This window comes from Onychomys torridus, chromosome 8, assembly GCF_903995425.1.
Source record: "Onychomys torridus chromosome 8, mOncTor1.1, whole genome shotgun sequence".
NCBI classification, from domain to species: domain Eukaryota; kingdom Metazoa; phylum Chordata; class Mammalia; order Rodentia; family Cricetidae; genus Onychomys; species Onychomys torridus.
The window spans coordinates 91,461,809-91,482,269 of NC_050450.1; the positions used below are offsets into that span (position 1 = coordinate 91,461,809).

General features: G+C 39.3%; 1 protein-coding gene across 8 annotated transcripts in view; it reads right to left on the bottom strand.

Annotated features, from left to right (window-relative positions):
* The window catches only part of LOC118589560 (titin-like), a 63,349-nt gene that overhangs the window by 9,050 nt on the left and 33,838 nt on the right, over positions 1–20,461 (bottom strand). For 6 of the 8 annotated variants that reach the window (XM_036196961.1, XM_036196959.1, XM_036196956.1 and 3 more), the window contains 3 exons: positions 19,276–19,347; positions 16,500–16,574; positions 1,239–1,357 (listed from right to left, as the gene is read on the bottom strand). In XM_036196961.1, the coding sequence (XP_036052854.1) occupies positions 1,239–1,357; positions 16,500–16,574; positions 19,276–19,347 (266 nt within the window). The remainder of the gene's footprint in view (positions 1–1,238; positions 1,358–16,499; positions 16,575–19,275; positions 19,348–20,461) is intronic. The other 2 variants (XM_036196957.1, XM_036196960.1) reach the window with 2 other exon arrangements.

Consider the following 20,461-nt stretch of genomic DNA (forward strand, 5'->3'; position numbering starts at 1 on the left):
CTACTCTTGTCTGAGGCCTAGTTTCATTCATTGCTCATTATTCTGGCTCCATGTGGGAACAATTCAAAGCTTCCTGTAGTATGAAGGTCAAGTGGACCACTGTGTAGTTGTGTTTCTTTCCCAGGAGAATTAAGAGGATTTGGGGTGGTAGCCAGGGCCTGAGGGAGTGGTGAAAGGAAAAATGTGGGTCTGTGGACAGCCTAGAATTAGTGAGAGATAACTCAAGCATGAGGTGACAGCAGTTGACATTTCTGATGTGTAAAAGAAGGGAAATGCTTACTTGCCATTTCTGGGGAAGAAGAGAATAATGTAATTGGTTAACTTTTTTTTAAATTAAAAATAAGTAACATCTTATTTATATAGACAGCCAAATGCTAATTCTATTTATCTTCCCCAGACCAAGGCTAAAGACATGCATTCAAGTTATTCAGACAAGAAAACTGTCGTATTTCGGGATGAAGTTAATGCTAACAAACCTAATATATAGAAAAATATTTTAGGGCTGAGCACAAGCTATACCATGGAGCTAAATCCTGGTTCCCTTTTAAATAAAAAAAAAAATGAGATAGATTCTCATTAAATTGCTTAGTCTGGCCTTGAACCTAGCTCATCTTACTTCAGCCTCCTAAGTAGCTGGGATTACTGCCACAAGCCACCACCTGCAGTTTAGCAAACACTTAAATTTACCTGAATGATCTGGTGACAGAAAGGCCTGAGGTTAAAAGCAAGTGGAGAATTGCTCAGTGTGGACATGGAAGAGCTCTTTGCTCCATTATTGGAGTGAGGCTGCACTCACGGGTCATATAGACTAGAAGCTCTCAGATTCGAAATAAAAAGATATCACTTACAAAATTACAAAAGGAAACCAAATGAAATCCATCTAGAGCTGTCCAGAAGGCAGGAATCACTTGAGACCTATTGTACACAGAACCTGCTTACAGAGTGCAGTGCACTATATGCCTATGTGATCACTGGAAGGCAGCAAGGCACCAGGCAAGAACACAGTGCAGTCTGTGGTCATTTATGTTATCCCGCCCCATTCACTCCTGTCTCTTGCTCTTTGTGCAAATGGAACAGTTCTACTGTTCAATCATGCAATAATAGCTGAGAGCCCAACTTTCAGCAAAGAAGTTATAGATGAATGAATAAAAATAAGCAATTACTTTCAGTTAATCATTTTCATAACTAGTTAAAAATTAAGGCATAAAATTAGAAACATTTATCAGGAAGAGACTCACGACAATGTGTGGTGTTTATCAGACATCCACTATGACAATGCAGTTTGACTGTCTTGCAGACGATCTCAATATCCGTTTTATATTTGCAGAGGCAGCAGACTATGTGTTTAGGTAAGAACCTATAAATGGAAAGACAGAAAACTGGTTTACTGGAAAAGCCTTACTGAGGTGCAGAACAGACAGGCCAAGGCCACCACAGGGTTGAGGAGGAAGGCATTCTTGAGGCACGTGGCATGGGCAGTTAGGTGGGACTCAATGGCAAATTGCTGCTCTCTGAAATTGAAAATAATCATGGAGGAGGACAGAGGAGCTCAAAGAAGGGCAAATGTCAGGGTGGGTTTGTGCCTAAACCAAAGGTGACAGGAACAGAACTAGGTGACATGGATAGAAGAAGCCTCTCCTCCCAGCTCAAGTCTCACTCAGGGTTGGTCATGCACAGGAAGAAGAGCCTGGGGAAGCCTCCAACCTAGGGATACTTTTCCCTATTCCTGTTATTAGAATATTAGAGATTATGCAAGGCCCAAAATAGCCTACTTTAACCCATATTTCATGGTTAAATGGCAGCATGGATCACTCTGACCAAATCTGGGTTATTTTTGTGTTTCAATGAATAAGGGCTATGGTGCAGCTCTTTGGTATGGTGTTTGTGCAGCAGTGCAAGGCCCTGGATTTGATATCACACACACACACACACACACACACACACACACACACACACACACACACACTTTGGGAGAAACAAAAAGAAAGTGAGAACAAAGGAGGGATAATAAATAATATAATGTAAAGAGAATCTGAATTCCTAATGATACTTAAAAAGAAAAGCAAAGTAGGTCTTGGAGAAAACATTAGCTAACTGATGTGGAAGAAAATTTTGCAACTACCAAGTAATAATTAGTCCCAAAAATGTTATCAAAACAGTCAGGTGAAAGGTGTTTGAGAGTAGGGACCTTTAAGGTCTCAACCACTCCACAGGCTCACCCTTCCTTCTTCCTTCCCATCTCTTCTCCCTTCTCTTCCTGTGTTTGTTTTTGAGACAAGGTCTCTCTATGTAGCAATGGCTGTCCTGAGACTTAATATATAGACCCTGCTGGCCTCAAACTCCTGGAGATCCATGAACTCCTGTCTCCTAAGTGCCACAGTCAGCCTCTAGTTACTCTCAAATTACAACATATAAAAATAATAATTTGAAGATCTTCAACATTCTCCTTTACATGTGATCAAACTCAGCATGACAGGTCACTTGAAGTCCCATCAAGAAGGCAGTCAGACAGCTATCTGATCTGAATTACTCACAAGGAAACAGACAAACTAGACTGGGATGCCAATTCATGGCTCATGAGAAAGGAGTTAAGTGTTTTTTATTCAAAACCAAAAACATGAGAGGTAACACCTGCCATATAATTGATCTTGAATCAAAACAAAAAATGTAAAGGATATTATCAACTTATGGCCAAAATGAGGTGAATGGACTCAACCTCCCTCACTCAAAACCATAAAACAAATACTGAAAACCAAACAAAACCAGGGTGCTATTTTGTTTTTGTTTTATTTGGGGGGTGGTAAAAAGCAAAGAGCGCTTATTTAATGTGGCTACTTTGGAGACAACAAACACTAAAAGAGCCTTGTGATTACAAGTTCATCTTCAAGGGCTGACATGAGTGTTAGATCTAGGTGGGGGAGAGGAAGGGGCTATGCATAACTCAGCAGTCCTGATCACGGTGTGGTCTGATTAATCACTGTTTCAATTCTAGTACTTCTGGGGGCTCCTTAAGAAGCTATTATCGCTGGGAAGCGGTGGTGCACACCTTTAATTCCAGCACTCTGGAGGCAGAGCCAAGCGGATCTCTGTGAGTTCCAGGCCAGCCTGGTCTACACCAGGACAGGCACCAAAACTACTCAGAGAAACTCTGTTTCGAAAAACCAAAAGAAGAAGAAAAAGAAAGAAGAAGAAGAAGAAGAAGAAGAAGAAGAAGAAGAAGAAGAAGAAGAAGAAGAAGAAGAAGAAGAAGAAGCAGCAGCAGCAGCAGCAGCTATTATGGTCCCATTAGATGATTTCTGTGTGTATCCCTACCACAATGATGAACTTCTCTATTTGGAAGTAGTCTGGCCCTATATGTGTGAACTGTTTTGAGGACTGCTGTCCAGAGGATGACTGTTAACCCTGCATAAGGCAAGAGTCAGAAGACTCATACTCTGTGTCCAACATGTCTATAGTGATAAAATGTAGTGACCATGAACTAAAATCTCTGAAACTTGGGACTCAGGAAACTTTCCTTCTATTTAGTTGTCCTTCTTGGGTATTTTGCCACAGTAAAAAGCTGACTGCACACTAACTTACTACTCTGGAAAATTTTCTGTTGCCAGGAAAGAAACACAAAGTAACCAACAGTAGACTATTTGATGGAGAAAATCAAAGTGGCAATAGTTCACAGGAAAGAGTATCATAAGGTAAGAGGCACACAGAGAAAAACAGAAGCATGAAGGGAGTCAGCTCAAGTCTTCAGCAAAGCATTGAGTACTGCATGTGTTCTGAAACTGCTGACAGTCAGGAAAAGAACTGCCAATTGGGTTATAAAGAAAAATAATTTAGTTTGGTATGTCGTTAGAAATCCTCTCTGTTTACACACACAAATGACAGATGGCCAAAGGGCACTCACACATACCAGGAAGGAGAACTAATGACCGACCACCACAGGGCACTTAGAATGTGTCTTGGGAGTTATAAATCAGCAGCTCTAAAGGTTACTTCATATTCCCACCTCACAAATCTCCAAAGATAGATTCAAAATGGTGAGATCCTTTTGAGTAACAATAGCCATACCTGGGAGCACATTTATGGTGATATCAAAATCTATAATGCCCCCAAACTAAAATTTACAATGTTTGGAGTGAAAAACTTAATATGCAAAAAAGCAAGTAAATCACACACCTTTAACCCCAGCATTCTGGAGGCAGAAGGAGGTGGATCTATGTGAATTTGAAGCCAGTCTGGTCTTTATAGCGAGATCTAAGACAGACACGGCTACATAGTAAGACCATGTTTTGTGGGATTTTATTTATTTATTTATTTATTTATTTATTTATTTATTTATTTATTTGGTTTTTCGAGACAGGGTTTCTCTGTGTATAGTTTTGATGCCTGTCCTGGATCTCGCTCTGCAGCCCAGGCTGGCCTCGAACTCACAGAGATCTGCCTGGCTCTGCCTCCTGAGTGCTGGGATTAAAGGCGTGCGCCACCACCGCCAGGCTTGTTGTGGGATATTTTGAACTTACTCTGATTCTCCTGAGACTGACAATAAAGTTTATCTTGAATCAGAGGATGGAGCTAGCTACTAGCTGACCAAAACTAGTCAGACAGAGGTTTTGGAGGACCCAGGACATATAGAGAGCCACTGGAAGTAGTAGACATAGGGCTTAGAAGGAGGAGTTTGGGAAGATTTGATACCTTTTGGATTGAGAGAGGAGAGGAAGAGAGCAGGTCAATGGTGGCTTCTTCACCACTTCTCTGATCAGGATTTTACTCTGATATCTGATCCCAAGGCAGCTGCTGGCTGTCATTCAGTTGGCCCCTGCCCTCACTTCCTGCCATGAGGCTTTCTCCTGCACACCCCCACGTCCACTTTTCAGGCAGCTTACTCTCTCTCCATGAAGGTTGTGGGCTTTCCCTGGACCCCTTCTTCAGGCTACCATAGTATCAGTCCGGCCACCTCATCACCTGCTCACACCTGCTCAATCTTCTGCTGCACTGTCATTGCCATAAGACCTCAGACACAGGCTACATGTGAGCAGCTGCAAATTCCCTCAGCCTGGCCCATGTAGCACAGCAGTGCCCACTGTGCTAGTCTGGCTGCCTGGGCACCCGAAACCAACCTCCCACCACCACATACACATAGTCAAGCACAGCTGCTGTAGAAAAACTGAGAAGTCAGCAGATCTGGTGAGACACTTGGGAATTCTTAAGGAAGAAATTAGTCTCCTTAAGAAAGAAGTATTTCCCACATTAAGAATGGGGAACAGTATTATGATACAGGGAGTTAGGACACTGTATGGTTCCACAATGGATGGTTTGAAAATGAAAAAAAAAAATTCAATGAAGGGATAATCAACCTAGCTGGGATTGACATAATGTCGATTATAATTATTATCAGTTTGGTAATTCATGTTTTATCCTTTAAAAAAGTGGTTTGATATCCAAACTGACTGATACAATACAATCCTTAGAAAGACCTACCAATGAAACTAAGAAAAATATTCACACACAGACAGAGAAATTTAGAGCAGAACCTACTACACCATTGCATTATAAAACTAAAGAGGAGAGGCCTAAGGTTATTAGAAAACCAATATTCAGTTGCCACACAAAAATGACCATCAGATGATACGCACCCCCAAGGCTACCAGAAGTTAACTGGTATCCTGTAGAAATGTTAGATTTGAAGAGACCTAAGGAATCAGTTGTTTCATATAGTATGCATTCACCCTTTGTGAAGCAAATGTTAAAATCATAGACCACTGAGAACAGAATTATCGCACAAGATTAAAAAGATTAGCTACAGCAATAGAAGCTGGTCCTCAGTTGCAATGGAAAACATGGTGGAGAGAGGAAGCTAGGGTCACAGAACAATGAAGTAGGGCTAGAGGCATGGAAATTTCCCAAAACCTGCTTCTCAATAAAGGTGAGTATGCTGATCTGCAAAGACAGTTTAGATTTGATGATCACACCTTGGCTCTATGATGTACAGAAACTTTGAATGCTTGGGATAGGGTTGAAGAATCAGGAAAGATGACTGATTCATTTACTAAAATTATACAAGCTCCTGCCCCAAAACCCTTCACTGATTTTTTTTTCACAAAGATTGACTTAAGCTGTAAATAAAATGATATCAGACCAAGAAGCTAACAATATTAATCGACTCTTTGGCTTTAAAAATGCTAATTCAGAATCCAAAGGGGTGATTAAGCTTTTAAAGGTAAGATCAGCAGCACCCATAGATGAATGGTTCCAAAATACAGCTGATCTCACACTTAGGATAATAATTGCATAGGAGAAGTAATTATAAAAATTACTTCTAAATTCTAAAAATTTTAAGAAAATTCAAAAGGTCAGATGTTTTAATTATGGCAAACAAGGTCATCTGAAAAGGGGTTGTAGACAAGCATTCCTAGAAACAATGTTTTTTCTAGAGGTAATCCAAACAGAAGGCCCCAGTCTTCTGGAACAGGCAGAAGGTGTGGCAAAGGCCAACACTGGACTAATGAATGCAGGTCAACAACGGACAGGCAAGGTAACCCTTTGCCATCAGGAAATGCCTTAGGGGGCCTCTCGCAGGCCCTGATATCAAACTGAGTTCAATCATTCCCTATCAGCATTGGTGAAACTCATTTACAGAGAAATTAAAAGACTTAATGCTTGTTGTTAAAAATCATACTGCTCTGGATGACAGAACAGCTTCAGTAGATAAAACAAAATTTTCAGGAGAGACCATAAAACAAGTATTTTTACAAACTTCTTTAAATGATTAAAGACCAAAGCTAAAAATACAAGTAAATACAATGTAATTAAATGTTTACTAGACACAGGTGTGGATAGAACAATAATTTCTCTAACATCTTGGCATCCAGATTGGCCTCTTCAGGAGGTAAATATTCAGCTTCTAGGAATTGGAACTTTACATCAGGTAAAACAAAGTACAAGGTGGGTCGAATGTATAGGGCCAGAAAAAGAGGTAGGGAAATTAAAGCCATATGTGGCTAACATAGCAATGAGTTTATGGGGATGGGATTTGTTACAGCAATAGAAAACCCAGACTAACATTACTCCAATCTCAGAAACAAACCGTAAAATAAAGAATGCTTCTGAGAAAATGTATTATCAAGAACAGTCACAGACTGTTCAGGTTGTACATAAACAACACACAAAAACTGGTGATCTTTCAAAGGTATCCACAGCCCTACCTTTAAAATGGTTAACTGAAAATCCTGTCTGGGTGGAACAATGACCTTTAACATCAAAAAAATTATATGTATTAGAACAGCTGGTACAGGAGCAGCTAAATGTTCAACATGTTGAAGAATCAACCAGTCCTTGGATTCTCCTATATTTGTCATGAAAAAGAAAGAAATATGGTTAATGGAGAATGGTAACAGATCTAAGAGACACTAGTAAGATGATTCAGCAAATGGACTCTTTATTATTTTTTTTATTACCTAAAGGATGGTCTATTATAGTAACTGATTTAAAGACTGCTTTTATTGTACCTTTACAAAAACAGGATAGAGAAAATTTTGCCTTCACAGTACCTATTAATAATTCCCAGGCTGTTAAAAGGTATCAGTGGAAAGTTCTTCTACAAGGGATGTTAAACATTTCCACCTTGTGCCAATATTATGTATAACAGCCATTGGAAATAATAAACATTTCCTCAGTCTATGGATGATATCTTCCTACCTGATTCAAATGCAGATACCTTAGAGAAAATATTTAAAGAAGCAAAGAAAATTTTGCCTTGTTTGGAATTGTAAATTGCTCCTAAAAATACAAAGAGGAGATTCTATTAATTGAGTAGGATATAAGATATCTTTACAAAAAATTCAACCACAAAAAATACAAATCAAAATAGTTCAATTACGAACTCTTAATGATTGTCAAAAATTGCTGGGAGGTAATAACTGGCTATGACCCACAATCAAATTAACTACTTGGGTTGGGGATTTAGCTCAGTGGTAGAGTGCTTGCCAATCAAGCACAAGGTCCTGGGTTCGATTCTCAGCTCCAAAAAAAAATAAAAAGTAAAAAAAATTAACTACTCATAAAAACTAAGTTATTGCCAGGTGGTGGTGGTGCATGCCTATAATCCCAGCACTAGGGAGGCAGAGGCAGGTGGATCTCTGTGAGTTCGAGGCCAGCCTGGTCTACAGAGCTAGTCCAGGCTACAGAGAAACCCTGTCTAAAAAGAAAAAAAAAACTAAGTTATTTAAAACCTTACGAGGTGATAAGGACTTAAATAAATAGTTTAAAAAATTATGAGCTGAGGCTGAGAGAGAACTGGCTTTGGTAGACGAGAAACCACAGGATGCACATGTGGATCGCTTGGATACAGAGCTTGATTTTATCCTAGTCACACTACTGTCTACTCATTCTCCTACAGCGATTCTTATGCAGAGTGATCACAGTGTCATAGAATGGATATTTTTACCACACAAACAGAGTAAAAAAAAATACCTATGTAGAAAAGGTTTCTGAATTGATATGTGAAAGGAAAATCGAGACTTCGTTAATTAACAGGAATAGAGACACAACAGAAATTGTGGTACCTTTTTACTAATGCTGAAATTTCCTCATTATGGGCAGAACATGAACATTAGCAAAGAGCTGTCAGTAATTTCTTGGGAGAGAACAACAACTAATATCCCAAAAGCAAGAGACTTCAGTTTGTAAAAAGGACTAATTGGATCCTTCTTTACATTGTACAAAGAACACCAATTTCTGGAGCCCCTACATTCTATACTGATGCAAATAAGTCAGGAAAAACAGATTGTAAGTCAGGAAATTTAAGTGAAGTGGCTAAAAGCCTTTATGATTTGGTTCGAAGTCAGTATTACATGCTATTCTCATGGTATTATTAGATTTCCCAGAACCTCTTAATATAGCTCCTGACTCAATTTGCATAAAGAGTTGTTTTAAATATTGAAACTGCTAAATTTATTCAGATGATTCAGAATTAACTTTGTTATTTATTCAACTACAAGAAATAGTCAAAAATAGAAATCATCCCTTGTATATAACACAAATCAGATCCCATATGGTTCTACCAGACCCTCTAGCACAAGGTAATGATGAAACTAATCAGCTGTTGGTAGGAATTATGCTAGAAGACTCAGAATTTCAGAAGAAACACCATGGTAATAGCAATGATTTAAAGAAGATTTTTCTATCACTTGGCAACAAGCCAAGGAAATTATAATGAAATGTCCTACTTGTTCTTTGTATAACCAAACTCTACTACCTGCAGGAAGTAACCCAAAAAGTACCCAAAGAAATGAAATTTGGCAAATGTATATGTTTCACTTTTGTGGAGTTGGAAAAATTAAAGTATGTGAACCATATCATAGATAAATATTCAAGATTTCAATGGGCAATGGCTTTGAGTTCTGAAAAGGCTGATTCTGTAATTACATATTTATTAGAAGTTATAGTCATTATGGGAATACCTGAACAAATTAAGACTGACAATGTTCCAGGATATGTCTCTAGTAAAATGAAACCAATTTTTGCATATTGCACCATAAAGGATATTACAAGTATACTACACAATCCTAGAGGACAAGCAGTTTTGGAAATATCTAATCATACTTCAAAAGAAATGCTCAATAAACAGAAGGGGGTAGTAAAGACCCTCAGAGATAGACTACACAATGCTTTATTAACTTTAATTTTTTAAATGCTAATGAGAAAGGAACAATAGTTGTGGAGAGACAATAAATAGCAGAAAAAACTGCTGGACTAAACCAGCCTGTATACTCTCAGGATGTGTTGGTCTCAGAATGGAAACCAGAATATGTGTTATGTTGGGGAAGGGGTTTTGCTTTTATTTTTCACAGTAGAAAAAAAGCTATATATACCATCAAGATTGGTAAAGATTAGATGATTCAAACAAGAGAGACTTCTTGATTAGGAGAGGTGATAGTTCATCAAACATTGTGGCCATTCAATCTAAACCAACTTAAAAGGCTATCAAATACCTTTCATTTGATCAGATATAATCTGCCAAAAAGAGAAACTCCCCAAAGTCAGGGTTGGGGCAGGCTTCTGTTTTTGTCTTTCCAAGAGAAATAAAAGCATCCAAGAAATCTGAAGACCACTGGACAAATAAGACATCTGAAGAAGAAGATGAATCATCCAGAGAAAATGTCCCAAGAAAAGGAGGAAATTGGCCTATTGGTATATCACATTTCCAACAGAATAAAATTTCATAAATCTTCCTAAATGCTTGTTTCTGCTGTTATCTACAGACATATAATGCAAATGGTCTTTTTGTAGTTCCAATTCAATTAATTAAAGCTGGCTTTGGAGTTGGAGCACAACTCTCTCCTTCTCTAAATCCAAGCAAGATTGTTAAAGAAAAATCCCAAAATCTCTGTCTCATGTCAGAAGAGCCACCTGGTATGGGACAGAAGAAAACCAAAAATAAGGGACTAATCTATTGTCACCAATCTCATAATCCTTTGGTTTTAGACTCTTTAGCGCTTTTCTTAAGATAGAAATATTATCTCAAAATTTATAAGATATATATAAAACACACACATACATGCATACATATATATATATATATATGTGTGTGTGTGTGTGTGTGTGTGTGTGTGTGTGTGTGTGTATGTATGTATGTATATTTTAAACTTCCTGACAGATATTAAAAGTCACATAGAGCCGGGTGGTGGTGGCACATGCCTTTAATCCCAGCACTCAGGAGGCACAGCCAGGAGGATCTCTGTGAGTTCAAGGCCAGCCTGATCTACAGAGCGAGAATCAGGACAGGCACCAAAGCTACAAAGAGAATCCCTGTCTCAAAAAACAAACAAACAAAAAAGTCACATAGAGCATTAATTCTAGAAGCAGGCTTCATCTAGCTTCCTGTAGGTGATTTTGGGCTTGAGTCTGAAGCAGGTAACTAGGAATTAAGTTTGTGTACTCTGCATGTAATTAACAAATTGTGGTCCTTTAACCTCTTAGAGATCTGCTGCATATGACATTTAAAATGTTTAAGTTTTCTGCAGTGATCCATGACCATTCCTGGCAGTAACCATTGAGGTCTCTAAGAAGATGATGGGGTTCCACAATGACAAATCCACCTGGATTGTAGTAATGCCATAAGCTGACAAACACTACCGAAGGATAAGCTTTGGACTGCAAACTGCTCAGGATAACTTAACATCAGTTAGCTAAGATGGTCCAGCCTTATAGGCTGCTCCAGTCAGGACTGCAGACAAGCCCTGCACTTTCCCATCACACGGAGACTGGACAAGAGCTAGTTTGACCACTATCTCAATTTTCTTGGGGCAGCTTAAAGATGCAGTTACCACCAGACAACAGGAAGTAATTTTAAGAACATGATGCCCACATTCCCAAATGGTGGGGTGAGTGGTTTTTGGTCGTTCAGTGGATTATGGATATTTGTCATCATTTAGGTGGGTTATTTGCAAGTTGTTATTGGTCATAGCCAGGGAGGAAACTAAGGAGATTAGATTCTGGGATCTCGTTCTGAAAAGAAAAATGGGAATATGGAATGACAAAATGGGAATATAGGAATGGTAAGATAAAAGGGTAGATTATTGAATCTTTTAAACTAAAAAAGCAAATATTAATCTTAAATATTTTACATCAGTATGGATTTTTGTATATTGATGCAAATTTAAGGTTATTTTTGCTATACTGTATATATGTTTCTAATCTTATTTAAGGTATTGTACCTATGCAGCCCATTCAACAACATAATGTAAAATTCTAGTCCTTGAAAGTTGTTATTACAAACTATTTAGGATAATTAAGAAATACAGGTTAGTAGCTAGTCATCTAACAATCAAATCTATGGCCCTGTTAGGTATATTTTTAAGGTCAGACAGATACATTTTAGATAGACAGATGGTCTTCAAACACTTCAGGAACCTACAGAATATGGCATTTAAGTTTTTGGGTTTTTTTGGGGGGGGTTGGTTTGGTTTTGGTTTTGGTTTTTTGAGACAAGGTTTCTCTGTATAACAGCCCTATCTGTCCTGGAACTACTTCTGTAGACCAGGCTGGCCTGGAACTTGCAAGAGGTCTGCCTGCTTCTGCCTCCCAAAGTGGGAGGGGATTAATGGTGTGTGCCATCACTATCCAGCCATTAAGATGTTTTAATAACAAGGCTTTTCATGACAGAGAGACACATCTGCTTCTAGGAGCACAAATTTACTTCAAAAAAGGATGGGCCTCAAAGAACCTCCATATGGAGTTTGCTTTCATTGTGGCAAAGTTAGCCGCTGGGCAAGAAACTGCCCTTGCCTCAACTAGTCAAAGTATACTGTCCAAATTGGACAAGACAAAAAAAAAATAGAGACTGCTGAGCTTTGCTAAGACAAAGTAGGAAAGTCCTCAAAATTCTTGCATTACAGAAAAGTCTGTCAGATATTCTAGACCTGTAGGCTGAAGATGGATGTCCCAATGTTGCAGAGGACCCTTGGGTTACTGTCTAGGCAGCCAGATGTCTGTTGTTTCTATAGTTTTGGAAGCTGTTTACTCTGTACTTCCTGCTTTCTCAGGTAATATTATATCTTTCCGGGGTCTTTGATGGGGCTGAGGACTAGATAGTTATAGTTACAGTTTTCCTTGTTACCAAATTCAGAAACTCACAAAAGAGGTGTAAAGTGTACAAGACTGAGAGACAGAAAAGCTTAAATTTGTTTATCTAAAAAAATGTTTTGAGGTCTAAAAAGATAGTTTTGGGTTGCTAATACAAGTTAGGAAAGAAAGTGAATTAAGTATGAAACTTTGGACTCACCAAGATAGGATAGATATGAAGTGTTTTCTCTGTATTTGCAAAATGCAAATGGACTGGACACTGTGAATGTAATTCTTAGTTGATAATGGTTCTTATTGTATATAGTTTTACTGTGTTAGAGCTAATATCTTCCCTTTTTATTTAGACAAAAAGGGAAAATGTTGTGGGATATTATTGCACTCTGACACTCCTGAGACTGCCAATAAAGTTTACATTGAATCAGAGGGGAGAGTAGCTACTAGCTGAACAGAATTAGCCATAGAAGTTTTGGAAGACACGGGTCATATAGAGAGACACAGGAAGTAGTAGGGAGGGGTTTAGAAAGATTCTCAAGCCCTTTAAGAGTTCACTGAGGCTTTTACAAGTCACTCCCACCTTGAGTCATAAGGAAACCTTGACAGTAACTGCCTGGTGCAGTACTTATCCTCTTTTATGACCCTGAAAGAATTCAAGCCTTGTGACCTTGCTTTGGCCAAAGGATTGCTGATTGTATGGGTATATAACCTGGGAAATTTGATAAAAAGGAAGACATCAGAAAGAACAAGATGGAATAATAAAGAAACATGGATAGATAGAACATAGTGTGAGCAGATTCATTACTTCGCCCTTAGATTAGTTTTTCCTTGCTTATTGAATCCTGTGGTGATATTTTATTTGTGCACCCCAATAAAGCTTATCTGGAGATTACAGGAAAAAGTCAGCCACTATATTAAACACAGGAGTCAGGCAAAGGTAGTACACACTTTTAATCCTAGCATTCAGGAAGCAGAGATCCATCTGGATCTCTGTGAATTCAAGGCCACACTGGGAACAGAGCCAGGTGTGATGGCATAAGCCTTTAATCCCAGCAATAACCACGAAGGTCTGGAGGTCTGTACAGACAGGCAGGAAGTGATGTAGCTGGGCCGAGAGAGGAAGTAAGAGGGCAGAGACAGAAAGGCATATAGGTATGAGTATACAGGCCTCTCTCTTTTTGGCTGAGGATTTCTAGCTGGCTTCTTTTTGCTTCCCTGACCTCTAAGTTTTTACCCCAATATCTGGCTCTGGTTTTGTTTTGTTTTTTATTAATAAAACTATTTAGTAATTTGTCTTACAGAATACTAAAAGAAGGCTTCAAGGCTGACACTTAAAAGCCTTCATTACCCTTACACTTTTTTTCTTAGTGATTTTATTATAACATTTTGTTCCCTTTCTTTTGAGTCAGGTATATACCTGTGATAGTACATGATCTCAGACTATCCAAAGGAAAGGCTCAGCCACGGCCTTGGCTCTGACTGCAGCACACATATTTTTGTCCTGAGTGGAGTGAAAAAATAGTCGGTGGTTCAAAGTGCAACTCTAACAGAAAAGGCAGGGTTGAAGTCCAAAGCATCACTTTACTATCCACCACCACTGGTGTTCCAGGTTGGACTACCATATTCCTGCACTGACTCACTGTCCAACTCTTTAGAGGTGGAGAGTGCTAATGTCATGAGTCCTTTGGGATGCACTGGGACTCTATTGCTGCTGATTCTTTTTCTGCTCTTGCTTTCTTCCCTGCCTGTAGTTCCTCTTTGTGTTCAGTGTGCTGCTCCTCACCTCCATCTTGGGCATCACCAGGATGAAGTCCCATTTCTTATCAATAGAGGCTGCCACAGTACTGACACTTCTGCTCCAGGTCCTTCTGATCTTCCTCAGAAAACCTGCATTTCTCTGTGAGCACATTTCACCTGAAGCTGCTTCATAGCAGTAATTCTTCTGGGTAAAGTCTACAGGCATCTGGAAAGTCTTGAAGCCGCTGCATGGTTCCTGTCAGGCTGGAGAAGGCACGCACTGTGCATCACCTGACCATGAGCTTGTCTGTTACTTGAATCTTGAGTAGCTTCTACTCAATCTTCAGAAACCTCATCTGCAAAACTGCCACCTGCCTCTTAAAAATTTTTGTTTCTAGAACAAGACAGCCATGGGGGAACTTGTGCTACCTTGCCCAAGAGGAAAATGTGGCAGGCAGAGATCATGCCAGGCTGGTAGCCACTGCCTGGTTCTTTGCAGCAAGGGCCAGAGTACAGCTGACAAGAGAGGGAGGGGCAATGCTTGCTGCTGCAGCAAACCCTGACTACTTGGTCCCCTCTGCAAGACTTCCAAGCAGGTACCCTTCAGACTATTCCCTCCATGCCATTCTTACCCACCTGTGCTGCAGTTCCAACAGTGGGTAACTCAGACAAAGATTTCTTACGTAAGTCACCAAAAAAAGCACATGCTATAGAAGAAACACTGCTCATCATACATAAAAATTTAAAAACATGTGCTCTTCAGAAGATATGTTACTAGTGAAAACACCAGCCACAAGCAGAGAGAAGGTACTTACTAAACACATATCTGGGAGAAAGGACTTGTATGCAGAGTACAGAAAGCAAATAACTCAGCAAGGTGGATCAGTGGGTACTGGCATTTGCAATGTTCAGAGACCATATGGTGGAAGGAGACATTTGGAAGTTGTCCCTAGGTCGTCACCTGTGTGCCATGGCATGCACTCACCACACACATTCACACACACACACAAACATATGCACACAAAATAAACAGAGAAAAAGAGATCACTGGGTATGGTGGCAAAAGCCTGCAAAGCCAGAAAAGCCAGAATTCAGGAGGCAAAGGCAAGAGGATAGCAGCAAGTTCAAAGGCAACCTGGGCTATATAAAAGAGACTCTGTCTCAAAGACAAACTATAACTGAAGTTCAACAAGAACAAAAACATCCAAGTCAGATATGGACACAGGTGTAAATACACACCACTAAAACATACCTGAGTATAACCACACACTCCACAGTACCCGTTATTAAATAAATGCAAATTAGATTATAAGAACACAAACATTACTAGGTATCAGCTAGTAGGAAGACAACTTTTTATTGTTGTTGAGACAGGCTCTCATATGTATCCCAGGCTAGTCAGGAACTACCTATGTAGTCAAAGATACCTTAAACTTTTATTCTCTTGCTTACCCTCTGTGAGTGCTGGGGAGGACAGGTATTCACCACCATGCCTGGTTTATATCAAACCCATGGCATCATGCATGCTAGGCAAAAATTCTACTAACTGAGCTACACCCCTAATCCAGGTAAGTGCTTTAAAAAAACTAAAAACAAAGACCAGGTGAATGGTGCAATTGCCATACACTGCTGATGAGATATGTTAAAGACAGCATTCAGGGAGAGAAGACAGGTCCAAAAGGCCACACACTATGGGATGTCATTTATGAGATGTGCTGGAGAAGGTAAACTATAGGCTCAGAAATAAAAATAGTAATGGATTAAAGGGTGAAAGGAGTGACTGACTGAAAAGGCACATGAGGGGCCTTGGAACTTTTATTATTGTATGTGTTCATGTGTGCATCTGAACATTCACATGGAGGTAAGAGGACATCCTTGCTGAGTTAGCTCTCTCCCCCCACTTTAATGTAGTTTCTAGGAATTCAACTCAGGTCACCAGGCTTTCACAGTGCTGTGCACTGAGCCACCTCACTGCCCATGATGGGCCTCTTGGGGGCGACAGAGTGCAGAATTACCTAAGCTCTGTGGTAGTGGTTAGCCAACTATGCAAACATATCAAACTCTGTACTTGAACTTAATTGCATGAAAATTTATCTCAATAATCTTGACAAGAAATTAATAAAATAAAAAGCTAGCATAAAACAAACTTTAAAAAGAGCTAGGTGAAATTATTCTAAGAAAATGAACCGTACAGATGTTCCAGCTGCAGAGTCATCATGAGGATATTCTCAAGCGTTGTCAGTTGCACTTGTGTTGTCCCCAGGTCTCTGAAGGAGAAAGCCAGATTTCATGAGGAACCATTTTCATCACACGTGGTTATTTAAATCCTGGCTTTCCTATGAAGCTGTCTGGCTCAGGAGTAAGTAAACCCATCAGAGAAGAACCTTCGATAGAGCTTACTATATTATATCTAAGGCTACCACTTACACCATCCACTTAACAAGATGGCACTGAACAGAATTCTATCTTCTTACTTCTCATTTTCATATTGCATTGACCACATAACCACTATTTCTATTTCCTGTTCTTTTTAAAAATAGTATATACTTACACTTCTTTGCTTTCTGAAACAATGATATACTCACCTCTCTTCTTGACTTATTTTGTGTGTATATGTATCTGTGTGCCTAAGCAGATGCACGTGAATGTGTGTGGGTGCCATAGAAGCCAGAAAAGAGGACTGGATCTCTTAGGAATGCAGTCAAAGTGTGTTGTGAGCTACCCACATGGGTGTTAGGATTCAAATGATAGTCCTCACAATAGAGCAGCAAAAGATCTCAACTGCTGAGACCAGCTTTGTCCATGTTGCATATCTCTCTATGATCTCTAATGTTGGTCTTTCCCCAGGCTGCATGTCTTTATTTATCCTTTCTTCATAATTTTCTTTGTTAATAACATTTGAAAGGATTAATTTTATTTTAAATTGTGTGTATATGTGTCTATGTGTGGGAATCTGTGAGTATAGGTGTCTAAGAAAGCCAGAAGCATCAGATTCTTCCAGAGCTGGAAACAAAGGCAGTTATAATCAGCCAGCTTGGGAGCCAGGAATCAAAACTCAGGTTCTCTGCAAAAGTAGTACACATTCTTCTCCACTACTGAACTACCTCTCCAGCCTTTTCATAGCATTTTAAAATAATCAAGTTAAAACTGAAACTGTGACTTTTTTATCCTTAAGAAAAAATACTCTTTGATGGGCAAGGTAGAGGACAAAATACAGAAAAGAATAACTAACACTAAAGATCTTTTGATAGAAGATATCACACACACACATACACACACACACACACACACACACACACACACACACACATACATACACACTCGGGGGAGGGGGGATTTGAATAGGTATGGCCCCCACAGACTCAGGTGTTTGACTGCTTGGCCCATAAAGGACATCACTATTAGGAGATATGGCCTTGTTGGAGTAGGTGTGGCCTTGTTGGAAGAAGTATGTCACTGTGGAGTTAGACTTTGAGGTCTCATATATGTTCAAGCCATGCCCAGTGTGGCAATCTCTCCCTGCTACTTGTCGGTCAAGATCTAGACCTCTCAGCTACTTCTCCATTACCATGTCTGCCTACATACCACCATGTCCCACCATGATAATGGACTAAACCTCTGAAACTGTAAGCCAGCCCCAATTAAATGTTTTCCTTTATAAGAGTTGCTGTAGTCACAGTGTCTCTTCACAGCAACAGAAATACACACACACACACACACACACACACACACACACACACACACTTTAATTGGAGTAACCTATAATAAGGAAACAGTTTCCTTATGACATACCACAGGCTAACAAATAAAAAGCTCATTATTGGGAATAGGTTACTTGTTTTGGAGTTATTGGCCTATGAGGTCCCATAGATCTCCAAATATTATAGGTTATTGCTAATGCTCTTGGTTATCTTCTATAACTTGATGATATTACCTCACTGCAGAAGATATCACATACTTGAGCCACAGAATATAGAGAAATCAAATTGGTACTCAACTGGAAGTTTCATATTTACTGGCTAGCTTTAATAGTGTTGGAAGGTGCTATGCACAATACCAGAGGAGAAAGTAATCATCAATCTTAATCATGAATCCTGCAAGCTAAAATAATAATTGGCTGAGCAAAGCATGCTCACTGATTAATACTGGCACAATGTAAGAATAAACAACCATTTTCTGATGAAATTTAAGATCTGCTCCACAAGCTGAAACCCATACTTGGCACATTATTGAGGCATGAATTTGTGCCTATAGGGGCTCTAGGCCCTAGAGGTAAACCTACTATTATCATTCTGCTAAAGGACATAGTACTAAATAAAATAAAAATCTTTAAATCCCTAGAGTAAGGCTTCCCTCAACCCTTATTAGAGAAGATTCTTTTTGGAATAGATGGCAATTAACACAGAGACCCACAGAGGTCATTGTTAGAGAATAAGAGACTGCAGAATACTCAGCTCTAAACAGACATTCTACATCACACCTCTCTCTTAAGGCTCAGGAGTCATTGTGGAAGAGAGGGCAAAAAGGTTGTAAGAGCCAGATGCTATGGATGAGTACAAGGTAGCAATGTTTTCCAAACCTATCATGGCAATTGTGACAACATGTATGTATGAGACCCATATAAACACAAGCCAGACAAAGAGAGGACATGAAATGATGCCATTAGCTAAGGGGTTATTGGCAACTGATAGCAACTGGAAAGGGGAGGCCTGCTTTAAGAGTGTGGCCCCAGACAGGCTGACCATGCTCCATTGGAAAGCCACACACACAAAAGTATAAGAACACAAAGTTGGGTGGGTAGGGAAGGGGTGTGGATTTGGAAGAGTTGAGGAAGGGATGAATATGATCAAAACACAGTATATGATATTATCAAAGAATTAATAAGAAATGAGAAAAATACTCTCCAGTGAAAACCAATAAGGGCAGGAATCATCTCATGAACTATAAGATTATCATCACAATACTTACAGATATTTTACTGCTGGCAATTTAAAAAAGTAAGGATCTTCAACAATTGTGAGAGGATTACGGCTGAGAATCCTGAAAAATACAAAGTAACTGAAATTACCAGCATTTTCAATGTGCATGAGTCTACTTATAAAGTTTACATTCATTTCTTTGGTATGGAATTTTTTTTAAATTGCTTTGTTGGCCAACAAGATGGCCCAACAGGTAAAGGAGCTTAACAATTTGACCAAGCCTGACAATTCAGATTCAATCCCCAGGACCTGCACGATGAGAGGAAAACACTGACTTCCCCAAGTTGTCCTCTGACCTCTACATACATATCATGACAATCACATGCCCTAGCACACATGTATCCACACATAGGCACAAAATAAATGAGTAGACATTAAAAAATGTTTTAGTTTACTTATAAACCACCCCTAGACTCCATAAACATTCATAGTTTGGAAACAATCCACATGTATAGAAAATAAAAAGACCATAGGGAGAAAAACAGGGAAAAAAAGGGGGGATTGCAAAGAAAAAATGCCAAGAATTTTTCATTCAAATATCTTACAGATGAGGAGCTGGAGATATCTGTAAGATATCTGCTCTTGTAAAGGACCCAGGGTCAGGTCCCAGCATCGACACAGTGGTTTATAACCATCCATAAGTGTAGTTTCAGGAGATCCAATGTCCTCTCTGACTTCTGAGGGCATGGTGTGCATGGACACACGTGCAGGTAAAATACTCAGACACAAAAATACATAAATCTAAAAATTTTTTTAAATCCTACACTGGTAGTAAAACCTTTCAATGTAGGAAACATGATTTTTAATGACTCTCACAATCCAAGATGCTTGTCCATTTTTAAAAATATAATTTGTTGTTAATTCACTCAGTTAAGGGAGGAAAAGTTTGTGGGAGAGGGGTTGGGGGACAGGGAGATTACTTCCCTGGCTTTGGAGAAAAAAAAAAAAGGATGTCAGAGGAGGAACTGGTCATATCCAAACTCCATCAAATGCTCACTTGTATTCTTGGCTAACCAAGCCTGTGTGACAGTGCCTGTCACCATTTGTCTGTCTCCTGGTCCATGAACTTCTGCGGGCAGGGACCAGAACTTACTGTTACTGTCCTCCTGTGCCTGAAATCACTACGGTATTTCAAAAATGTCTGCTGGATAAATAAGCAATACTGTTTATACATC